This window comes from Venturia canescens, chromosome 5 (genome assembly GCF_019457755.1).
Source record: "Venturia canescens isolate UGA chromosome 5, ASM1945775v1, whole genome shotgun sequence".
NCBI lineage: Eukaryota > Metazoa > Arthropoda > Insecta > Hymenoptera > Ichneumonidae > Venturia > Venturia canescens.
The window spans coordinates 9,684,237-9,705,859 of NC_057425.1; the positions used below are offsets into that span (position 1 = coordinate 9,684,237).

General features: G+C 35.3%; 4 protein-coding genes, 1 long non-coding RNA gene and 1 pseudogene across 8 annotated transcripts in view; 3 read left to right on the plus strand and 3 right to left on the minus strand.

Moving 5' to 3' along the window:
- The window catches only part of LOC122411117 (dopamine receptor 1-like), a 61,560-nt gene extending 58,582 nt beyond the window's left edge, over positions 1-2,978 (minus strand). The window contains exons 1-2 of the mRNA XM_043419666.1: positions 2,729-2,978; positions 2,424-2,473 (exon numbers count right to left, since the gene is read on the minus strand). Of these exons, the coding sequence (XP_043275601.1) occupies positions 2,424-2,473; positions 2,729-2,843 (165 nt within the window). The 5' untranslated portion in view covers positions 2,844-2,978. The remainder of the gene's footprint in view (positions 1-2,423; positions 2,474-2,728) is intronic.
- Positions 2,979-3,112: 134 nt separating this feature from the next.
- Positions 3,113-9,036, plus strand: Pcif1 (Phosphorylated CTD-interacting factor 1). Of its 2 annotated transcripts, none has more exons than XM_043419657.1 (5): positions 3,113-3,333; positions 3,686-4,147; positions 4,457-4,608; positions 4,717-6,081; positions 6,596-9,036. In XM_043419657.1, the coding sequence occupies exons 2-5, from the start codon at positions 3,722-3,724 to the stop codon at positions 6,891-6,893; spliced, it is 2,241 nt and encodes a 746-aa protein (XP_043275592.1). In that variant the 5' UTR covers positions 3,113-3,333; positions 3,686-3,721; the 3' UTR covers positions 6,894-9,036. The 2 variants fall into 2 exon arrangements, with proteins under 2 accessions (XP_043275592.1, XP_043275593.1); XM_043419658.1 differs by having other exon boundaries at positions 3,113-3,242.
- Positions 9,037-9,934: 898 nt separating this feature from the next.
- Positions 9,935-13,598, minus strand: JMJD4 (jumonji domain containing 4). Of its 2 annotated transcripts, none has more exons than XM_043419669.1 (4): positions 13,098-13,598; positions 12,132-12,429; positions 11,777-12,050; positions 9,935-11,312 (listed from the first exon to the last, which is right to left on the minus strand). In XM_043419669.1, exons 1-4 carry the CDS (start codon positions 13,330-13,332, stop codon positions 10,872-10,874), a joined length of 1,248 nt encoding a protein of 415 aa, XP_043275604.1. In that variant the 5' UTR covers positions 13,333-13,598; the 3' UTR covers positions 9,935-10,871. The 2 variants fall into 2 exon arrangements, with proteins under 2 accessions (XP_043275604.1, XP_043275606.1); XM_043419671.1 differs by lacking the exon at positions 13,098-13,598 and adding an exon at positions 12,600-12,793.
- EMC4 (ER membrane protein complex subunit 4) lies at positions 13,138-15,364 on the plus strand. 2 transcript variants are annotated; one of them, XM_043419673.1, is made up of 4 exons: positions 13,138-13,196; positions 13,910-13,985; positions 14,096-14,361; positions 14,994-15,364. In XM_043419673.1, the coding sequence occupies exons 2-4, from the start codon at positions 13,927-13,929 to the stop codon at positions 15,188-15,190; spliced, it is 522 nt and encodes a 173-aa protein (XP_043275608.1). In that variant the 5' UTR covers positions 13,138-13,196; positions 13,910-13,926; the 3' UTR covers positions 15,191-15,364. The 2 variants fall into 2 exon arrangements, with proteins under 2 accessions (XP_043275608.1, XP_043275607.1); XM_043419672.1 differs by lacking the exon at positions 13,138-13,196 and adding an exon at positions 13,414-13,455.
- On the minus strand, positions 15,346-16,815 carry LOC122411120 (uncharacterized). The gene is made up of 3 exons (XR_006261088.1): positions 16,483-16,815; positions 15,719-15,772; positions 15,346-15,508 (listed from the first exon to the last, which is right to left on the minus strand). It is a non-coding gene; the product is annotated as an uncharacterized lncRNA (long non-coding RNA).
- Positions 16,816-18,532: 1,717 nt separating this feature from the next.
- Positions 18,533-21,075, plus strand: LOC122410869 (bifunctional 3'-phosphoadenosine 5'-phosphosulfate synthase-like; annotated as a pseudogene).
- The last annotated feature ends 548 nt before the right edge of the window (positions 21,076-21,623 follow it).

Below are 21,623 nucleotides of genomic sequence, written 5' to 3' on the forward strand. Positions count from 1 at the left end.
TACACACTGCCTCTTAAATTAACTTTAATAACAACAATTTACTTGACAACCTGAAATGACAGCAATTTTCCACCGGTTTTGTAACACCGTGCATTAAAAAATCGAGTTTTTCAACCAACATGCTTACAATTTTTATTCATTTTATTGGATTTTCGTCAACGGATAAATCGCCACGATTCTTCGAGACAAAAAGCAATCGCGTGATATCAGAACGCCACACCCGAAATGAAAACTCCTCGATACGATGATTTCGCAGAATAAATAATGCATTCCGAAGTCTCGAGCCTGGAAGGCGATCAATTGCCACAGGATTTCTTCCACACGTGTGTCCCGAGTAGGGACCTTAAAAAACCCTATCGAGAACATCGCTCCCATACGTATGGTCAGATTGACTCAAAATATCCCGAATTCCAGAAATGGAAAGACGTTCGAGTTATTTAAAAAAAAAAAAAACCCCTTAAATATAAAAGACAACAATTTATTATCCGATTTCCGTACGATGCCCACCGATGTACAATTTTCGCGATAAAGACTCGTGTTTATTGTCGAATTCGGACGTTCGTCAATCTCCATTTTCGAAAATACCCGATCGATAACACCAGCGATTAATATTATTATGTTTTGAGCCCCACATTTATCTGGATTCGGCTACTTTTATTATGTAAAGTTTGTAATAGACAGCACCCAATACAGACTCAAAATGACGATACAAAAGCCACGATCGTGACTCCCCCCACGAATTCGGTGAAAGCAACAATGCCCACGGTCCCTGCTTTCACATTATTTATTATGTATGAACATAAGTATGTGGATATAGATATGAGAAAAGGTGCCGGAAGATGTGACCATAAATTTTCCTTTCATCCATACATCATAGAGAACTTATATACCCTTTTATAGTGAGATGCTCCAAAGCTCGTCCCCTTTTCACATCACCCTAAAATTTACTCTGTAATATTAGACAGGCTTTTTCGTTATGTTAAAAAACGTGTACGTTAAAAAACGAACGATAGAAAGTCTGACGTGTCAATCGGAAAATTAAGCTCGCCTTTGGTGCTAGGTGAAGCTTAACGAGGTATTTTAACATTGGGAGAAAAACTTGATGGATCCAAAACAGTGGCAAAAATGTATTGCTTTCCTGGCTGTTTTTGCGAAAGTTTTTGAGAAATGCAATTCCAGAATTAGGGAAATATCGTAATTTTCAGAAGTTTGGGAAGCACCGTGCATTCCTTGCTCGGAAAAACTGAAATTTTTTCAATTCTTGAGAAAAAAAGACAAACATTCTTAATGCAGAATTGACAAATTGGCAACGAAGAGGTCTCGGGAATTGGTGAGATTTTTTTCCACTGCAATTTCAATCCGACGGACATTGACAGCCTTTAAAAAGCAGTCGTCAAAATTATTTCATTTTACCAATTATCATTTTCTCAAAACTTCTTCTTTTTCTACATTCACTTTCGAATTGTTTTTTTGAAAATTTCGAAAGCATGTAGTACTTTGTACGCGAGTGATTGCTAGAGAATTCGAAAAGTTATTTCGAAACCTATCATTTTATTCCAGTGATGGATCAGAAAGCCCAAAAAAGTGGAACGAGGGGAAAAAAAAGTCGAGAATCAACGAAGGCCTCACTTTGTTCACTTTCGGTTCGAGTCTCAATTGAGTCGAAAAAATCCTGTTGCACACTTTGCTTTCTGAAACTTGATGACATTTCAAAAAAAACGTGTGAGTCGGACGTTGTTTCCCACCTGAAAAAGAGGTGCGACGTTAATTTTTTTCGAAATATATCAAGAATTTTCACGCACGTGTTTTCTACTTTTTCTTCGAACCACGCAACTGACAGATTGAGAGAGTATGGTTCAATCACCTCGAATTTTCGATGCTAACATTTTTCGAGGCCGTCCGCCCTATCGAGATAAAAATGGATCAACCCACGCTGGACGATGGCAAAAATAAGCTGATTCATTTATATTCCGATCGAACGAACAGTGTTGGGACATTTTATAAGAGAAATGTTTTTTGACACGCGGTTGAACCCATAAAAAAGAAAAACTTTGTGAGCCAGTTTACACGGGGCTGGCAGAGCTTTTTTCTAATTGGTCAAATCGTGTAGACAAATTTTAATATTAAAAAATTGAAAGAATCGGAATCCTCTTTCAGTTTCTGCTATGAAAATCGTGACGATAATCAAAGGAAATTTCTATTCAAATCATCTTATCTCCGTTGGTAACGGTACCGACATCGACGATTTTTTGCTATTGTGTTGCGTGAATGAATCTATTTCTGAAGACGAGAAAATAACAGGAATTCGTATGTCACTCGTAGAGCCGTGCTCACCTCTAACTATTCGCATCAGTCGGTTGTTGCCAACAGTTGATTCCTCATTTATATTTAGTAGAAAACCGCCATAATTACAGTCGACTTACTTGGTTGTCACTTTTCCACGTGTCAGCAGTAGGTGACCGTCCGTGAAATCCTTAAAAGAAGAATTCAGATACGTTGTAATTTGAAATTTTCAAACCGTCGCAATTGCAGAAAATATTTTCCAATTGCAGAATATTCTGCAATCGAATTCCAATCATAACCTATATTAATCAGAATTTATGGAGGTTTCTTATAGAATCAAAAAGTGACACTTGTTTCCTCGGATATGAATAGAGAATGAAATGTTATTCGTGTATTTTCTGATAATATGAAGCCTTCAAAAAAAAACCCGCAGCGGGTTTCTTACCGACTGCAGCATGTAATCGCGATCGTCTTGAACAAAAATCCATCGAAAATGAGGCGGCTGAATTCACAGAGCTTACTGAATCACCCAAATTCTTTGTCCTTGTTTTATTTGGCATGTTTTATTCTGTATTGGCGGTGACAACATAATTGTATGTACAGATTTTTAATATTATTTACAAATGTATATATTGTCAATCAAACAAATAAAATGCAGATCTAAATGAAGTTAGAAGAAACATGGCGACCGACTTTTCCAAACAAGCAGTTGCAAGAAGCAGTACATATAAATATGCGCATCATAGTGCGCATGACCAAAGAATTTTTTGTCGTCGCCGTCGCGCGACCATCGCTCTCTCCCTCCTTCCCCGGACCCCTCGCCTCATTTTTCGTTTTTCAACAGTTTCAAGCAAATGGCGTCTCACGGGTGGAGTACGTTGCGTCAAATTTCACAAATGATGAATGAATCTTAGATACATAATGTATTATAACTAAATCGACATTCAAAATAATAATCGGTAAGTGTGCTAAACGGATTGACACACTTATGGTCATTCCTGCGGGTCGTGCGATCGTAATATCGAGTGAAACGAGTGGTACGGGTTATTGGTATGTAAACAAACATTCGCACGACAAGTTCTGTCACAAAGTTCCCGAACCGGTTCAATCGTGAATAATGCATGTTTTTCCTGCAATAAAATACTCGCTAAAGTTATTGTCCGAATATATTCAATTATAGAACATTCAATTGGATCGAGTTAAACAGGATAAATGTAGTCTCTTTAGGCTTGGGTTATTTCGATCGCATTATTTGATTTTTACTTGGATCGTTTACGCGCGCTTTTTATTTCTTCGCATTTTCTACGTTCAATTACCACTATCACCATCGTAGATTTTCAATGTTATTTTCATGATTCTCAACAACGTCCATTATCAATTGATACAATTATGAAATTTGTAGATTTGTACAAAGATTATAAAAAGTACAAGGATTGCGATGAACGAAGTTAGCGGAGGAAAACAAGAGGGGTCAAGCGCTTCGGCTTGGGAAGTTTTGACAAGTCAGCCTTCGTCTCTTCTACCTGTTATGGGTCATCATCATCATCATCACCACCAACTTCATCAAAACCCTCAACAGGATGTTAATACCTCTGTTACTCCGGTCACTCTCACACTTGCCGCTACCAAACACGTAGCCCCTTCACCTCCGGTACAAGCAGTTTCCGATACAATGCACCTTCAACAACCGACTCCAGCGGCGCATTTAATGAATGCGGTGGCTGGATTTCCCGAAGCAGAATTATCTATGGAACTTCAGCAACAAGGATGGAAAAAATTTTGGAGTAAACGAGAGAATAGACCTTATTTTTGGAACAAATTAACTGGAGAATCTCTGTGGGTGATGCCTTCTTTGAAGCCACAGGTATTTTTTTTTTGTTCATCCTGAAATATAAGTAACATTTGATGGACCAAGAACTGTATTTATTAAGGCTAATTGATAAAATATCTCATAATTCATATTATTTTGATTTTATTCAATTGAGTTGAAAGTATTCTGCATCAAGTCATTTCAATGAAAGAACTCAAATTTGAAAATTTAATTTTATTGCTGAAAATTAAGACCAATAGCCTATGTGACATTATTTTTACATATTAGACAGAACATTACTCGTTAGACAGTTCAATTATTACTATAAACTACCAAATAAGAAAATACACAAAAATTTTGTAGTTCGATCCCATTACGGATCCGCTGGGAATCTGCGGAGCATCTCCTGTGCCGGGTAATGGGCCGATACCACCTGGTACCCCGGGAGGACCTTTAAAAAGACGAGCTTCCGAAGAGGGCAATGCCATGCCAGTGGTGAAAAAATTCATTTTAGCGTACGTAAATACCACAACGATAGTAAAATAAACGTTGGAAATATTTCCTCTTAATCTCATCGAGTTGGGATAACGGGATAGATCATTTATATTTTTTAATCTTGACAGGGGTCCGTGGGACTTGGAAATCCCAACGAATGTGATAATATACGAGAGAGCACCATCGAATTTGTTGCACGTACATCCAGACGTGGAAGCTTTACGTTGCAGTTTACTGGCAAAATTACGTCAATGTTATCAAGAGTTGTGTCACACCCGAGAAGCGATAGACGCGCCGAAGGATTCGTTCAATCGTTGGCTGATGGAGCGGAAAGTGATAGATTGCGGTTCAGATCCGTTATTACCGAGTCAATGTTTCCCGGAAATATCGAAATCGATGTACCGGGAGGTAATGAACGACATACCTATAAAATTGGTCCGCCCGAAATTCACCGGAGACGCGCGTAAACAATTGTCACGTTATGCCGAAGCAGCGAAAAAAATGATTGAATCAAGATCGGCAACGGCCAACAGTCGTAAAGTCGTCAAGTGGAATGCAGAGGAGACGTTTCAATGGCTGAGGCGTACAGTTGGCGCGACCTTTGATGATTTCCAGGATCGATTGGCACATTTGAAACGACAGTGTCAACCGCATTTGACGGAAACGGTGAAGAATAGCGTCGAAGGGATTTGCCTAAAGATTTATCATTTATCGACCGATTATGCGAAAAAGGTCAAAGAGAAAAACAATCAGATATTGAAGGACAATGGTCTTGGTGATGTTATACCTCTTGGCGGACCTGCTAGTACACAACGCAAAGTATGGTGTTATCCGGTGCAATTTTCATTACCAGCCCCGCGGTTGCCTCACATTGAATATTTGCCGGAACGTGAACAAACCATGCTACGTTATCACGGGGACACGATGAGCATCAACAACATGCATCTCACTAAACTTGAGCATCTCTATCGTTACAATTGTTTCGATGATAAAAAATTTGAAATGTTTTTACCTCGTGTGTGGTGTATGCTCAAACGTTATCAAGCTTATCTCGGCGTAAACGAGGGACAAGCCTCGCAAATGGCTTTACCGGTAACCGTATTCGAGTGCCTTCATCGTTCTTTCGGGGTTACATTTGAGTGTTTCGCTTCCCCATTAAATTGTTACTTCAGACAATATTGCTCGACCTTCGCTGACACTGATTCGTACTTCGGCTCGAGAGGACCCTTCCTTGATTTCAGGCCAGTCACTGGTTCCTTTCAAGCAAATCCACCTTACTGCGAGGAGCTCATGGAAGCGATGGTCAATCATTTTGAACGCTTACTCGCCGACTCGCCCGAGCCACTTTCCTTCGTTGTTTTTCTCCCTGAATGGCGCGATCCCGCGCCCAATGCCCTCATCAAACTCGAGGGTAGTCACTTCAAACGTAAGCAGGTTGTCGTACCCGCCATGGAGCACGAATACAGACACGGCTTTCAGCACATTATGTCAAAGTACGTTCCGACCAACTACTCTTTTACTATTTATTTATTTTTTAATGTTTCAACAATTCTCATTTTGTTTTGTTTTCCTTTTTTTACGTTTCACAAAGCAGGAAATTAGCAAACCTAAATCATTATGTCAAGACACTGCCGCGTCTCTAGATAACGCGATGGCCCAATAAATTATGCACATTTTACCAAGTAATCGTAACCAAAGCTCGGATGGCAATTTAATTCTAATTTGTAATTGAAAACGAAAGAGCTTGAAATATTAAAAAAAAATCTAGTCTCTGGTTGCGGCTATTTCATGAGTATAGTCAACTTCTTTTGACCACAGAGAATGGCTTCTTGTCTGCCACCCTTTGTTTTTTCAAAATAACCTCAACAATGGTATGACTTATCACACAATATTGAACGCCAGACCGATCGCGGAGCCATCTTTTATTATATTTTTCGTTCAATATAATGGACCGTTTTTGATATAAATTTCAAGTTTCTCGTGTGAATGATAATAATTTATTTTCAGAGGAGACGTTAATATCAGAGCAGCCCACGGAACTTTGGTCGTTTGGTTACAAAATGCGGCTGGAGCTGCGCGTTGGGGACCGACCGACGAGCGCGTTGAATCCCTTCTCGAAGCTTGGCGACCTGGACGAGAAAGGGAACGAGACAGGCAAGAGTTGCTGTCCCCACCGAGGCAAATTCAACAACCAATTCCTTCGGCGCCGATACCCGCAGCGGTGACACCAGCGACACCAGTAACGAGTCCAGCGACGACCGTTCCGCCTCCTCTCATGTCGGTCCCCGTAGCACATCCTATCTGAGTCGCGTATTTTTTTCAACCTCGCGCAGTGAGGAGTACGAGAGAATTCATTTTCATCTCCTATTTTTGTTCACTTTCTCCAACGATATTTTTTTCACACGTTTCTTTGTTAATAACGAATCGTTACATAAGAAAGGTCTAATTAGGGTAAACATTTGTTGAATGTAACTGATATCTATGTCATTTTCTTGTGCCTTTTTATCTTCCCCCTGTCGCGGCTTTATCCATATGTTTTAGTTCGCTTTTAGATATGTTACGAAAGGGATTTCCAATAGGTGACTTATTCTATAAGAAGACGGATCTTCCCGTGCTCCTCGAACCTCGCAGTTTTAGAGAACTATCGCGAAATTTGTTTGTTTGTTTTTTCTGAAGGCGAAAAAATGGCCGTAATTCGTGCGGAAAAAAATTCAAATATTTCGCAGAGCATCACAGTAATGAGTAGTAAAGAGACAAAAAGATATATAATGTATGTATCTATTATATAGGTATAAAAGAAATCTATACATGAAAAATCCGTAGGGTCAATTCAGTCCGATCGTTCGAACTTTGTTAATTGTTGAAGATGGAAATGTATCAACGACTAGAAAGAAATCTGCGGATTATTAAATAATAATTGGACATATACTTGCCATGCAAGCTGAGAATATGAGAGTGTAGCGGTTTTTCTTTTGAATTGAACAAATTGAATTTCAACGAAACAACAATTTTATATATATATCGCCAAACTTCTATTGATCAATGTAAAATCTTTGTTTCGAGACAAATGACGTGTAATTAAATTAACCCTCATCATACACACTAGGTATTTTTAAAGTTTCATCAAAATCAGGTTTAATCGCTGTATCGATTATGATCATACGATGACGAATCCATTTTCCTTCATAAATTCAAGGCATGGTGAACTTGATTATGAGAGTTGATTGATTTTGGCTGGAATAGTTCACAATCTGAGATCATGTATGATCCTAATGTGTACTGTAAGGGTTAATTATTTCGTTAACACATAGAGTATATTTTAAGCATCTATTGGCGGAAATCATGCGTCTTATCGACCGTAGTCACTGACACAATTTCGTACTACTATTATTAATATTATCGAACACGTAGCAAACAAAATTAAATAACATTATTTTGCGCTAAAAAGATAGATAATTGTAATTATGAGAACAGACAAATCGAAGCGAAAGTTACATATATTTTTTTAATTGAGAAGAAATTGTTGAACCGTGTGAAGCTTTTCGCTAATTCACTTATTGTTTTTCTAATTATTTCAATGTATCGTTCTATATATCCTGCGACACACTCGATTCCGTAAATATCTACACCAGGGAAAATTGCAATTCGAATGATAAATCATCGAGGATTCCTTCATTTTTCACCCCATTTCTCTCTTCGCACAAAAATCATTAATGGGAGAAATTTTTATTTTCTATTCTTTCCGGTGAAGTAATATTGATCCTTGGTACCCAACGCACACATACTTGTTTTTCATATAAAAAACATAAAGCTCAAAGTAAAACTTATGAGAATAAAAGCTATTATCATTAGGGGCTTCTGTACCAAGCTAGTGAAACAACAAGACACAATAATTCGACAAATTTGATTTATCAAAAGTCCAGGAGGAAAGAAGAAAACGAAAAAAATAACACGCATATCGTTGAATATATTTATGTGACCAAAGTTCAAAAATTATGCTTCAGAGCGGAAATTCTCGTTGATCTGACTAAAAAAAAAACAAAAAGAAATACTTATGTGTATATATTATAGAAATCAGGTAATTTGATCATTATTTCTGGATAGTAAATGGAACGTATTATTTTCACGTTCCGGATGTCAAATAAGAAAAGATATGACAAATACGCTTTCGTTGTTTGTGACTAAAACATGCATCGATTGAAAAATTTTATCTCCCAACCGACGACCATACTTGTCGTATAGATTTTGTACATTTTTATTAAGATTATAATGTAAATACTATACAACATATATATAATGATTCTCGTATATATATACGGCTATTTATGCTTAATCAATTGATAGTACGTAAAACAATACACGGATTCATAACTATGTTTGAGAAAGGGCAAATAACCGTTGGTTGTTTTATATGAAAAGAAGTTGAATAAATTGTAAGTTTTACGATACGACAAGAGTAGGATATGCACGTTTCGTCGCAATTGATAGTTCTAATTCTTTAGAAAAAAAACAAAATCTTTATTTGTCGATTTATTAATTTTCTTTATACTATCGACTGTCTTCTCAACAAATGAATTATTAGCCTATTACCAGTACAGCAGAAAAAAGGATTCCGTTGAAGCTGAAACGTGAACCGTTCATTTTTGTCCATATACACTCGTTCTGACTTTAGTGCATACCTCTGTATCGCCACCGATGCATGTCAACCACTTATAATTTTTCTTTTCGCTTATTGCAAACAACTATGCTGGTTTTCGAACTGTTTTATTTTATTTACTTGTTCGAATAATTGTTCATCGAACAAGGCCTACATTGGCAAAAATAAGTAAACGCAGTATTGAGTGAAGACGCCGCTCTACAACTATCACCCCTCGCTTTCTCTCTCTCTGTCTCTCTTAATAAGAAATCATAAAGTCGCCAAGTATCTTGACAACTTTGCAATTTATAACAAATTTGTCTAACGGATAATTTCGTGGAGCAATTTTATTAACAATCGAATTCAACGAATGATTTTTTTGTTAAAGCCACAACGAGGAATGTTACAATACTATAAAACCAAAAATACTCCCATAGTTTGGATGCTTCAAGTAGAACATTGTTGTCTTATGAAAACCAAGCACAAAATATTTTTGCAATAATTTTATGAAAATGATAAAAGTACGTGATTTTATAAAAAATTTAAAATCACAATAATCATAAAAATTTTCTAACTGAAGAAGTACTTCTTTACGAAAAACTACCAAGAAAAGGTTGTTCGTGATATACGAAAAATTTGATTTTGAGTCTTATAAAAATTTTTTTTATCAATTTTTCACTTCAAACGGTGGTAGCACTGAAACGGTTGCTCCGAGCTAATTGTTCATAAGGACTTTTTTCGTAGAGAAATCAATTTTTCATAAAAAAATATTCTTGTGGTTTTTGTGTAATTTTTTCCTGAAGAGTTATGATACGATGATCAGAGGTCTCGGTAGTATTTTTTTTAGGAGAAAGAAGGAGAAAACAATATCGTTTTTTGCCCACACACCCTAAGATACAAATATATTTTTTTTTGCCTTCTGAAACAAGGGAGGGTAAGTATTTTACATACGCATAATTTTTTCATCAATTCGAATGCTCGAAAAAAAATGTCAACGTTGACTCCGGTGATTATTTTTCGATTTCCCTGAAAGTTTATGAAAAATTGTAAATTTCTATTAAAATATATAAATAGATTGGCACTGCATGCCAGCTTACATTCCAGAGCCCTGATGCTTTTCCGTTCTTGAGAATTGTAATTTGTCGGCCCACTCTGATCGAGGTCTCGATTTTTTTTTGTATTCGCCTCCCCTTTGCTACACCTGATTTTTCAAGAGACAAAAAACAAGACTTTGTTTTACTGCATCCCATTTTTTCTAAACATGTGGAAAAACTCCAATAACAAATGGCTATTTTTGTTATAGCATTGATAGTGCTCAAATAATCGAAGCCTCGATTCAGAAGTACAGTATAAAGTATTCATTTAGTGGCAAATAATGAAAAAATAATGGCTTTATCAAGACGTCCAAAAATGTACGAGCGTTCGTATCTATAGAAATAAATATAAATGAAAAATTAGCAACTAATCGAAAGGGATCTAGATTTTGGAATGTAAACTTGGTCATTACTGCCTCATAATAATGTACATATGCATACACAAATTGAAAAACAAAAATTGAGGGAATCTACAATTTTTAACGTGGTGTAAATTATAATAAAAATGTTACAAATATAGAAAAAAACGAGCATTTTTTCTGGTTGTTCAATTTTATTTGAACTTTAAAATACAAACGTTGTTTATTTCGTCAAGAAGATCGTCAACTGGATCTGTAGAAAAAACGAGCTCGTAGATACCCTTTTCTTTACTGTCATCGATTATGCTAGTTAATACAATTTTCGCTTGGTTGAGATCAAAGTAACAATGTTGCGGGCCGATCTTCCACTTTTCAAAGCTTCGATAAGCTTCGACACCCTTTTTTAAGACGTTCAATCTTTCCGTAACTATGAACGATAAAAATTTGTAAAATTGTCGATAATTCATGCCGTAAGATGAGCCAAGCATCAGTTGACAATGATTTTCCCAATCGTCCATTTCTCGACAATCTGCAACTTCTCTCATCACCGCTGACAGCTCGTTTCTCATCGATTGCCACGAATTCCATACGTTGCAGCCATTTATCCAGTTGTGATTTACCGAGATCGTATCTTCCTGTTAAAAAATTTCAAATATTTTCATTCAGTATAGAGTCAGACAGCCTTTTTCCAAATTCATTCCTCAGCGAAGCGATTCCTCCAAACACGGTAGGAGGATTTTTTCTCCAAGCAGTTCGACAGAGTTTTTTGTTGTTTTCTTTTTATTTTTTAATTTTTTTAATTTCATGTCTGTCATTTTAGATCCGCTATTTTGAATTTTGAAAATCGAATGCCGGATTCGTGATCAGCAACCCCGAAAACTCATAAGTACAAAGTTTTAGAAAAATTAATAAGTATTGGGAATTTCACCTTTGCCATATTCGATCCACTATTTAAAATTTGAAAAATCTGACTTAATATTCGTGATGAGTGACTATAAAACCCCTAGATACTCCTTTTCAGTGAGGTAATTTTTCCTGGGACCGTAGCGGTCCCACTCTGTGACTGAAAAAGTTGAATCATACGAAAATGAAATATTACCAAATTCCAAACTTGATGATGCCATCCGGAAGGTACAAAAATAATTTCCCCCTCATTTTGTATGATTTCGAAGCTCTTCGAAGTGTTTTCATTGAAATTCTGATACTTTAGAGAATTTTCTAATAATGCGTCGGTCGATGCGTCGAAACACAATTGTCCATGAGAATCTCGTAGAGTATTTTCTTCACCAGGAGGAAAAAGAAGCCACTTCTTTTTACCAACGATATTTGCTGACCAGCTGTACGAAGTAAAAACGTCTGCGTGGAATGGTGTCCTAAACATTACTTCGTTAGCTCCAAGTTATGACTATTTACCTGTTGCACTAAAACAAATGGAGATTTCATTTCAACGATACCATGTGCCTTTTGGTCCCATGTAAACGAACATGTAGTCGTCCTTCAATTCCGGATGGGCGATATAATATTCGTTCAGCCAATCTGATGCAAAAAACTTTGGCACGCTATACAAAAAAAGATTTTTGTATTCCTTGACGCAGTGCCAATCCTTCAAATATAAAACATCCATGTCAGAAGGATAATTTTTCTCCCTGTATTCGATCCAATAATCGATATAGTTTTTTATTGTCATGTCATTCTTCAACTGGCAATTGTAGTATTGTTTGTTGCAATCTGCAACGGGTGCTTTGCAATTTCCTATAAACATATCATCGGCATCGCAGTTATAATTCCATTTCATTTCTATCTATAATCAAATATAGCAACAACAAACATTTTTTTAGTCTCATTTTTTATTAGTCACGTTTTACGATTTATCATTGTTTTTTTTTATTTTTAAAAATTTATTTTTCTATTCGGATACTTTCTTTCGCTCTGATTTTTCATCCTTATCTTCATTTTTAATTCAGGGGTATTTCATTTTCGTTGAAACGTTTGTATTGTAAAATATGAACAAAGATTATTAATTTAGTCGGTTTTCAAGTGGACCGTTACTTCATTGTTATTGTGTACTTTTTCATAAACTTGGTAAGAAGTGTTCATTCGTTATATGGAAAGATAAATGATTCCTTACGCATGGTCCCTATACCCCTGTGTTTTTTTTTATATCTATAAACACACGTTTATCCAACTGACCAATAAGACAAAACCCTTCAAAATTTGACATGCGTGTCAGTAGATTACCTATTGAAACTCTGTTTTTCAAGATTTAAAAAAAAAATCATTTCGTGTATGAACTACGTTAAAGCACTATGTAAAAATCGGGTGTCACAAAAAATATGGTTCTACTGTTCTATGCATACTCTTGGAATCAGTAATTTTTTTTGTCGTTTGCAATTAAGAAATAAAAAATTAGTCGCTCATACCGAAGAGATCTGAGAGGATTTTGAAATTTGGCGCCCCATTCGCATTCCAGTCCCGTCTGCATCGCCATTCCTGAGTTATGGCTGATTGAAATACACAAGGTTTGTTTTCCAGTAGAAAATTGGTAAAGAATTCGTCATATGACATTAAACAGCTCGCATTAATTTCTGGATCCACATTTCTCGGATCATTAGAGAGTGGGATATTATTATTTTCAATTTCTATTACATCAGCCATGATTTATTTTGTCGCTGAGAACCGGGGGAACTATAGAAAAAAGAAGTAGACACGCGTACTATCCTAAAAAACACGTCCGCAGAAGCTTGAAATAAATGGAAGCAAGGCGTTGCGATCGTAAACGTCCGTGTTATACAAACTGACAATTTTCGTCTCGTGACACGTTTTATTTAGTTTGTTTCTGGGTCATTAGTAAAATATACAATTTTATTTTCGATTATTGAACTACACGACTATATACAGAACTATAAATGAAACCGCGTCAACCGCGTCTCAGTTCTTTGGCGCCGACAACACTCTTTGCACGAGCGCCACCATTTAGAGTCAATAATTTTAGCTATACCTGAAAATACTATCCGTTTACCGCCTGCTTATTTCTTGTCGTCCATCGGTTGCCATCGGTCAAGACAAGACTTCATTGCTTCAAACCATCAATATTCATACATATATCCTTGTCGCATAACCTTTCCATGCTATCAATTCTTAATTTGACGTATACGTATAGATTCATATTTATAAGTAATAAGAGAGATTAAGGAAAATAAATCGTGAATCCACAAAGGTTGATATTTTTTAGATAAATTCAACGAGACAATGGCTTTGGCGAAACAAAATGTTAAAAAGTTGAAGTGGGCGTTGGATTTTTCACACAAGTGCGTATGACAAAGTGGATTAGTATACCGAAATAACAACCAAAGCGAGTTTTTTTTTTTTTTTTTATTATTTCAATGATTCGTGTTATTAATAAGATGAATCATTCAAGGATCAAACAGGACAAAGAAATACCATCACCACCGGGATATACACCATCTGCTGCACTTTTACAAAACACAGAGATGCAGCGGGATAACGATTCTAATCATTTAATAATTAAAAAATCATGGGACTTGGCACTTGGTCCATTAAAGCAAGTTCCCATGAATTTGTTCATCATGTTTATGGCTGGAAATTCCATATCAATTTTTCCTATTATGATGGTTGGAATGCTAATAACCAGGCCAGTAAAGGCTCTCTTTTCTCTCCAACAAAGTAAGCAAATTTTTTTCGTTATCTTTTGTAAATTCATTGTATTCAATTTTATTGCTTTTTCAAATATCACACTTTTGAAGTACTCGCTTTGAGATTTTATCCTATTCAGAATATCTATATTTCAAGATATGTTTGTCCTTCTGTTTCCATGGTACATTACTGTGACTCGTGATTGAATTTAAAATTTACTTGTTCAATAGTTTTGATAGTTATTCGAAAATTTAAATTAAATCGATTAGTTTTATTTGTGTCATGACACTATTTTGAAGTTTCATATTAAAAGCAATCTTACTCAGTTTTCGCATAAAATTTTTTAAGCATCAATTGTTCTTGCATTCTCATGTGACAACACATGCAAAAACATTGATATTTTGGTGGAGCAATAGAGTACTAGAAGAAAAAGTCTGGATAAAAATTTAGCTCTATTATACATTAAAAAAACAATCTTTCATTTTCTCATAGTGAAATGAAACTGTAATTTTTCTCTTTTTTGTAATTGTTTGACTCATCTTAGTAGTGTGAAATACAATGAAGGATGGAATTGGAAAATTTTGATATTGATGACTATGACCAATCAATTGAAGTTATACTCTGACACAAAACGTCAATAAACCAACATTTAAATGTTTCAGCTTTCAAAGTGATCGAGGGTACTCACGTATTTGGCCAAAAGTTTGTATTTTTCCTCGGGCAATTGGTCAACATAGCGCTTGCTCTATACAAATGTCAATCAATGGGATTGCTGCCCACACACGCTTCAGACTGGCTAGCATTTGTAGAACCTCAAGCTAGAATAGAATATTCGGGCGGAGGTCTTGTTTATATCTAGTTCATGAGCCTAGAGAGGGATTAATGGTATGAAGGGTGGAATACCTTTGTGTTAAGAAACACTTTAACAGATGAAAGAGACGGGTTTGGTGAATAAAAACAATGTAAAGTTTGCAGGAAGTTTATATTTAAAGAAGCAAAATATCAACAAAAATATATGTAACAGTAAAACAAATGATTATTTACAATTTCTTTTACATTTTATTTTATCTTCTCTCCCTGTTTGGCTTATCCCCAAAGCCCTCTACTTCTTTTTATATTCATCCGTAAAATCTTTTAGCCTTTCTAATAGTTTAGAAGGTTCGTCCACTCGCGGTACCTGTTGGTCATATTCATGGATGTCAATTAACATATTCATTGACTTGCAACTTATAAATAGCATCAAAATATTCTTTCAGGCATTCTAAGAAAAGAAGGCTGAGATGAATGACGTATTTTAGTTTTTATTAACTCAAGCGGTTAATTCAATCAGAAAAAGTTGCCTCGAAAATATATGTTGACAAATCATTGAGCCATCACAACAAATTACCTCATAATGTTGACTTATATAAATTCCTGCATAGATACCAATTCCAAGGGTTATCTGCAACAACATTTTCACTATATTAATTTGAAATTTATGAAAAAAAAATTGTGACTTGACGAAGAGGCAAAAAGATCATTTTTTTTGTTAACTAAAGTTATTCTTTTCTGTTCATGTTAAGTTCTGATATTAGGATAAGTCTTGGACCATCAACACAAGTTTTTCGTTTGATTATTAGGATCAAAGTATTTTTAAAAATATAATTCATTCAAAGGGAAAATTCAAAAGTTCTTCTGGTGATGTCCTCATTGATACATTCATAATTGAAATGGTAAACTATACGTACTACATAACTGCACTTTGGTAAATCACCAAAATGGTCTTGACTTTTCAATTTTTAATAATATTGGAGATTCAGTTTTGTTCAGGCCAGTTATAAATACTGTGATCCTAAGTCTTTGGCAGTAGCAAATAACTCTGTTTTTTATTTTTCTCACAACAGCAAGATTTTACATGAGCAATGGGGATTAGATTTGGTCTTCATTAATCGTAAAATATCAACAAGAGCACCCGAGAAAATATTTAAAGTATTCAATATTTAATAAGTGATATTCTTGGTACTCGATCGAACGTCGCACTTGACAAAAAGTGACAGTGTAACGCACGTCATTTCTTTTTCGAGTTGCAGCTCAAGGCGAAAGCAATGACTTTTTTGAGGGTTTAAAAATGGTCCAAGTATTTAGACTTGAGTAAAAGATTTGGGTACCCACCAAAAATTTAAACATCTTGCAATGGAAGAAGTGCGTATTTGTTGAATTTTCAAAGTTCTCGTTTTCTCAATGAAATTCTTTGTTTCATATAAAATTGGAAACGGTTATGAATACCGTCTGTCAGCGAATGATTTTGTTGTGCTCTACTATTCTTTTTTTTCTCCGATTCAGTTGGACTCCCTGACTCTCCGTGTTCTTCGAACCCAACACAATCATCGGTGCTTTTCTATCCTCTTCTTCTCCTCATCAGCTACTATTTTCCACGGGGGCATGCGCCCAATTTTTTTCTATCCTTCTCGATCCAGGGAATATGTCACCTTGCTACCAACCTCCAAAATCTAACCAACGCAGTAGCGCAGTACCTCCATAAACTTGGCCGAATGATTTGCGCTTTTCTAATTTTTTATTAATCATATCTTTAAGTGGTCGTTTAGTAGTCATCAGTACTGTAATTAAAAAGTTTAGTAGTAATTAATTATTTTATAATCGCATAAACAAAATTTGGGTGCAAGTTAGCCGAAATTTTTTTATTTTTTGTTCAAATCGATTAAATCAATGCCTAAATCAATAGAGAATCGTTGAGTGGTCACGAATAATCGAGTTGAATCGTTTAGTAGTCATTAGATTATTGAAAAACTCGAAAAATTTATTTCCCAATCACCGGCTACGTCTAGCCTATTGAAGTAGTTATTACCCAACCGATTATATTCTAATAAGTCTCAATCGAAAGAGAATTGTAAAGTGGTAATTAGTAGTATGCTTGAAATCTTTAGTAGTAATTAATTACTTCATAATCGAATAAACAAAATTAAACAAAACTTGGGTGCAAGTTAGCCGAAATTTTTTTATTTTTTGTTCAAATCGATTAAATCAATGTCTAAATTAATAGAGAATCGTTGAGTGGTCACGAATAATCGAGTTGAATCGTTTAGTAGTCATTAGATTATTAAAAAACTTGAAAAATTTATTTCCCAATCACCGGCTACGTCTAGCCTATTGAAGTAGGTATCATCCAACCGATTGTATTCTAATAAATCTCAATCGAAAGAGAATTGTCAAGTGGTAATTAGTAGTATGCTTGAAATGTTTAGTAGTAATTAATTACTTCATAATCGAATAAACAAAATTAAACAAAATTTGGGTGCAAGTTAGCCGAAATTTTTTTATTTTTTGTTCAAATCGATTATAATCAATGGCTAAATTGATAGAAAATCGTTCAGTGGTCATGAATAATCAAGTTTTATCGTTGAGTAGTCATTGAATTATTTGATAATTTGAAAAAACTAGAGACCAGTTGGCAGGGACAAAGTCGACCAGTCGGTGGGATTTAGCCGGGCAAATAAGTTTTTAATTAACCAATCGCATTCTAATTAATTTTAAACTAAAGATAATCTTTAGGTGGTGATTAGTGGCATAATTTAAATATTTAGTGGTCACTCCTCATTCTTAATTAAATAAATAGAATTAAAGCAAAGTTGGCCGAACAATTTTCATTTTCCATTCAATCATTTAAACCTGAAGCTAAATCGATGTAGAATCGTTAGGTGGTCACAAATAATTGCGTTGTAATGTTTAGTAGTCAATAGATTATTTAATAACTGCGAAAAACTATTTGTGACCAGTCGGCGGAGTTTAGCCAGTCATACACATTGTTTCATCCCAACGTGGCGACTTTTGATGGAACACGTGGTTACGACAGTTCCTTTCTGGGACGTCCAAGCTCTTTGAATCCCGGTGACTTTACACTGTTCGTTAGTTAAGAAAAATATTTTAAGCACGGATAATATGTTTGTTGGGGTGAATAAAAAAGTGAAATAATAAGATTCGCGTTATTTACAGGTGAAACAGTGAAGTGACTCATATTAAGATTCAGAACGCTGATGATTATTTTACGATCTTTATTATGGAGGTGAAAAATTTGCCACACTCTCGGAGCTCGCCCAGTTTTACATGGAAAATGGTAGACAATTGAGAGAATAAAAAAACGGTCAAGTTATTGAATTAAAGTATCCTCTTGATTGTGCGGATCCAACAACCGAAAGGTGGTGCCATGGACATTCATCCGCCTAAGAAGCCGAAAGTTTGATGTTCGAGCGAGGAAAAAACGGATCGTTTCTCGTGCGAATCGAAGAGCTAACCAGGAGACGTTGTTTTATCGGTCAGGACTGATGATCTTGTTACTCATGTTATATGATCTCAAGTTCGAAAGCATTCTATCGCTGTTTTGAATATTTCATAAACGACGATTTCCTCAATTGACCATCTCATCGCACGTGGGAAGATCAGTAAGTTCAGCATCTGAAATACGGCGTTGGTGGGGGTGAGATATTTGATAGTTTGAGCGATCTGATAGAGCACTACAAAAACCAATGTACAATGGCTACAAATTTTGAAAGAAGGTTTGTTCTTTTTATTTCTCCTTCAATTCATTATTTTTGTTGAGTCAAAATTCTAAACGTTTATTTGCAACGAAAATAGCAAAAATTCAATGATTTTTGGGGTTTGAAATTTTTTTTCAGGTTGGGCAGCTCTCTTGACTGTTTTCATGTGAGAAGACCAATTCCTGTGAACTCAACATTTGAGATATTTGAGCAACAAAGGAACAGAAGTGAACCAATCTGTGCCAATAGTATTGGCGATAAGCACTGCGAATAAAAATTGTTTGGAAAGTTTTCTGCTATAACCCTTTGATACGCTGGTAAATCTTTAGCTATTTTGAGAAAACCAGAATTTTACGATCATCGGAAAGAGGAAAGATGCGCTCGCCAATTTGACACAATCGATCAGCGGCATCCGTACGTCAAAATTATCTGCAAATCTAGCGATTGGCTAGTCGATGGTGACGTCGAAGTACTCGAGAAAATCAAATGGCACGATGAAGTTGACGAGTACAGACTCACTCCCAACGAAATACGTTAAATGCGATTGAAATTCAAGGAAATGAAAGCCGACGCGGTCTTTGCCTTCCAGCTTAGAAATCCTATTCATAATGAACACGTTTTGCTGATGAACGCAAGTAAATTATTTTGTAACGTTGCTACAAGCATTTCAATTATATTCCATAACTGCACAATTGAACGAGAATCTGAAAAATTTTAACTTTCAAATCTATCGATCATTTTCGTTTTTCACAAAATGTTTTTCGACAGTCCATAAAGAGAGAAAAAAAGAATTTTTAAACAAGAATTGTACTCAAAAGAATCTTTGATTTTGATATTTTATTCAACATTTTTCTCGGAACGCTGCAGCTCGTATAGAACAAAAATTATTACCATTAATAAATGTGTGAATATTCATTACATTATTTTTTGTTCCGTCACTATTTTCATTATTAAGGATACTCGAGAACGTTTGCTGAGCGATCGTGGCTTCAAAAACCCAATTTTGCTTTTGCATCCACTCGGTGGTTGAACAAAAGACGACGACTTGCCTCTGCTGACGAAAATTCGTCAACACAATAAAGCTGTTCTCGAAGAAAGAATATTGGACGCCAAATCAACACTTTTGGCCATTTTTACAAGTCCAATAATGTACGCGGGTCTTGTGGAGGTAAAATTGAAAAAAAAAACCATTCCATGTTCATCTGATGGATAAAAAATGAAGAAAATATATCGAAATTGTAGTAAAAAAATCAAAAGAATATCAAATTTCAATTAAATACAGATTTTTCACCTCTATTCGCAGGTTCAATGGCACGCGAAAGTTCGAATGAACGCAGGAGCACATTTTTTCATCGAGATTCGGCTGGAATTTCTCATCCCGATAATAATATGACACCCGATGGAAATCTGTACGATCCGTCGCACACTGCAAGAGTATTGTCAATGGCTCGTGGAATTTAAACACTAGAAATAATTCCATTCAAAGTAGCATCCTATGACACAAAAAACAAGCGAATATCGTTTTTCGGGCTCGAGCGTCGGCGAGATTTTGATTTCATATCTGGCACGAGGATGTGCGGTGAGTTTGAACTTTTGGAAATCAACTAGATAAGCAGACAAAAACGAAAAATGAGAAGAATTGTTCGAAATATCAAAACATTCTTAAAGAGCGGATACAATCAATCATATTTATTGTTTGCATTAAAATGTCTAAAAAATAAAACATTTTTTAGGTTTGGCAAGGTCCGGCGAAGTTCCTCCGGACGGTTTTGTGGCTCCCAAAGCTTGGCAGGTCCTTGCAGAATATTACCAGAATGTGGACAAAAATTGACGCAGGAGAAGAAAAAATGATTTATTGAATTGTATAAAAACGAGGAAGCAACGAGTGGCTGCTTCGTCGAATATGTTTATCACGCAATCAACTATTTTACATTCTTCTAACCCATATTTTATTCTTATCGTTATTACATGTGCAAAATGTTATTAATGATGTTTAATGATGATTAATGATGTTATGATAAAAATTTTATCATATTCATATGTTATTTATGATTTTTGCAAATACTCTAGCACGTGACTAATGTATCTTGTACAAAGATAGCTTAATTCTCATATATGCACATACTCAAATCAAAGTATTAGAAAAAGTATAAATGTACTGTGTAGAAATATGTCTATCTCTTATAATATTAAACCAAACTTACATACACGATTCGCTTAGCCTTTACGTTTATCATTTGTGGAGGTCAACCACGAGTGTAAATTTTACTGACATCTTGAAAAAATGATGCACTGAGTTTTTGCAGTAAAAACTCCTGGGGCATTTTTATTCAGAGCCACCGTTGTTGAGATAAATCAATCTAAAGACTTTTATAAATAACTTTCCTAGGTGATATCACGAATTAAGAATGAAAAGTAATGAAATAATTGATATAACATCAAAGGATGACAACTTGGAAGGGTGAGAATCGTTATTACGTGAATCTTGAAAAGGAAAATACTCTTTTCCTTCATTCATTCTTTTCTTTAAAAAATTAGGAAAAAAATGTAAACTTGTTTGATATTTAAAATATTTTTATTATCGTATTAAAGTTACATTACATTGAAAAAAGAATTGGATAAAAACCCTTTTTTACACAGTTACTGTAGAAAGTATTCGTCTTCAAAGTTTCGAGTGCGACCAGGATCGAAATTTTGGCGAATATTATTTCACAGTAATTTTTCGAGCTATTCCATATATTCTTTCTTGTGAATTCGCTC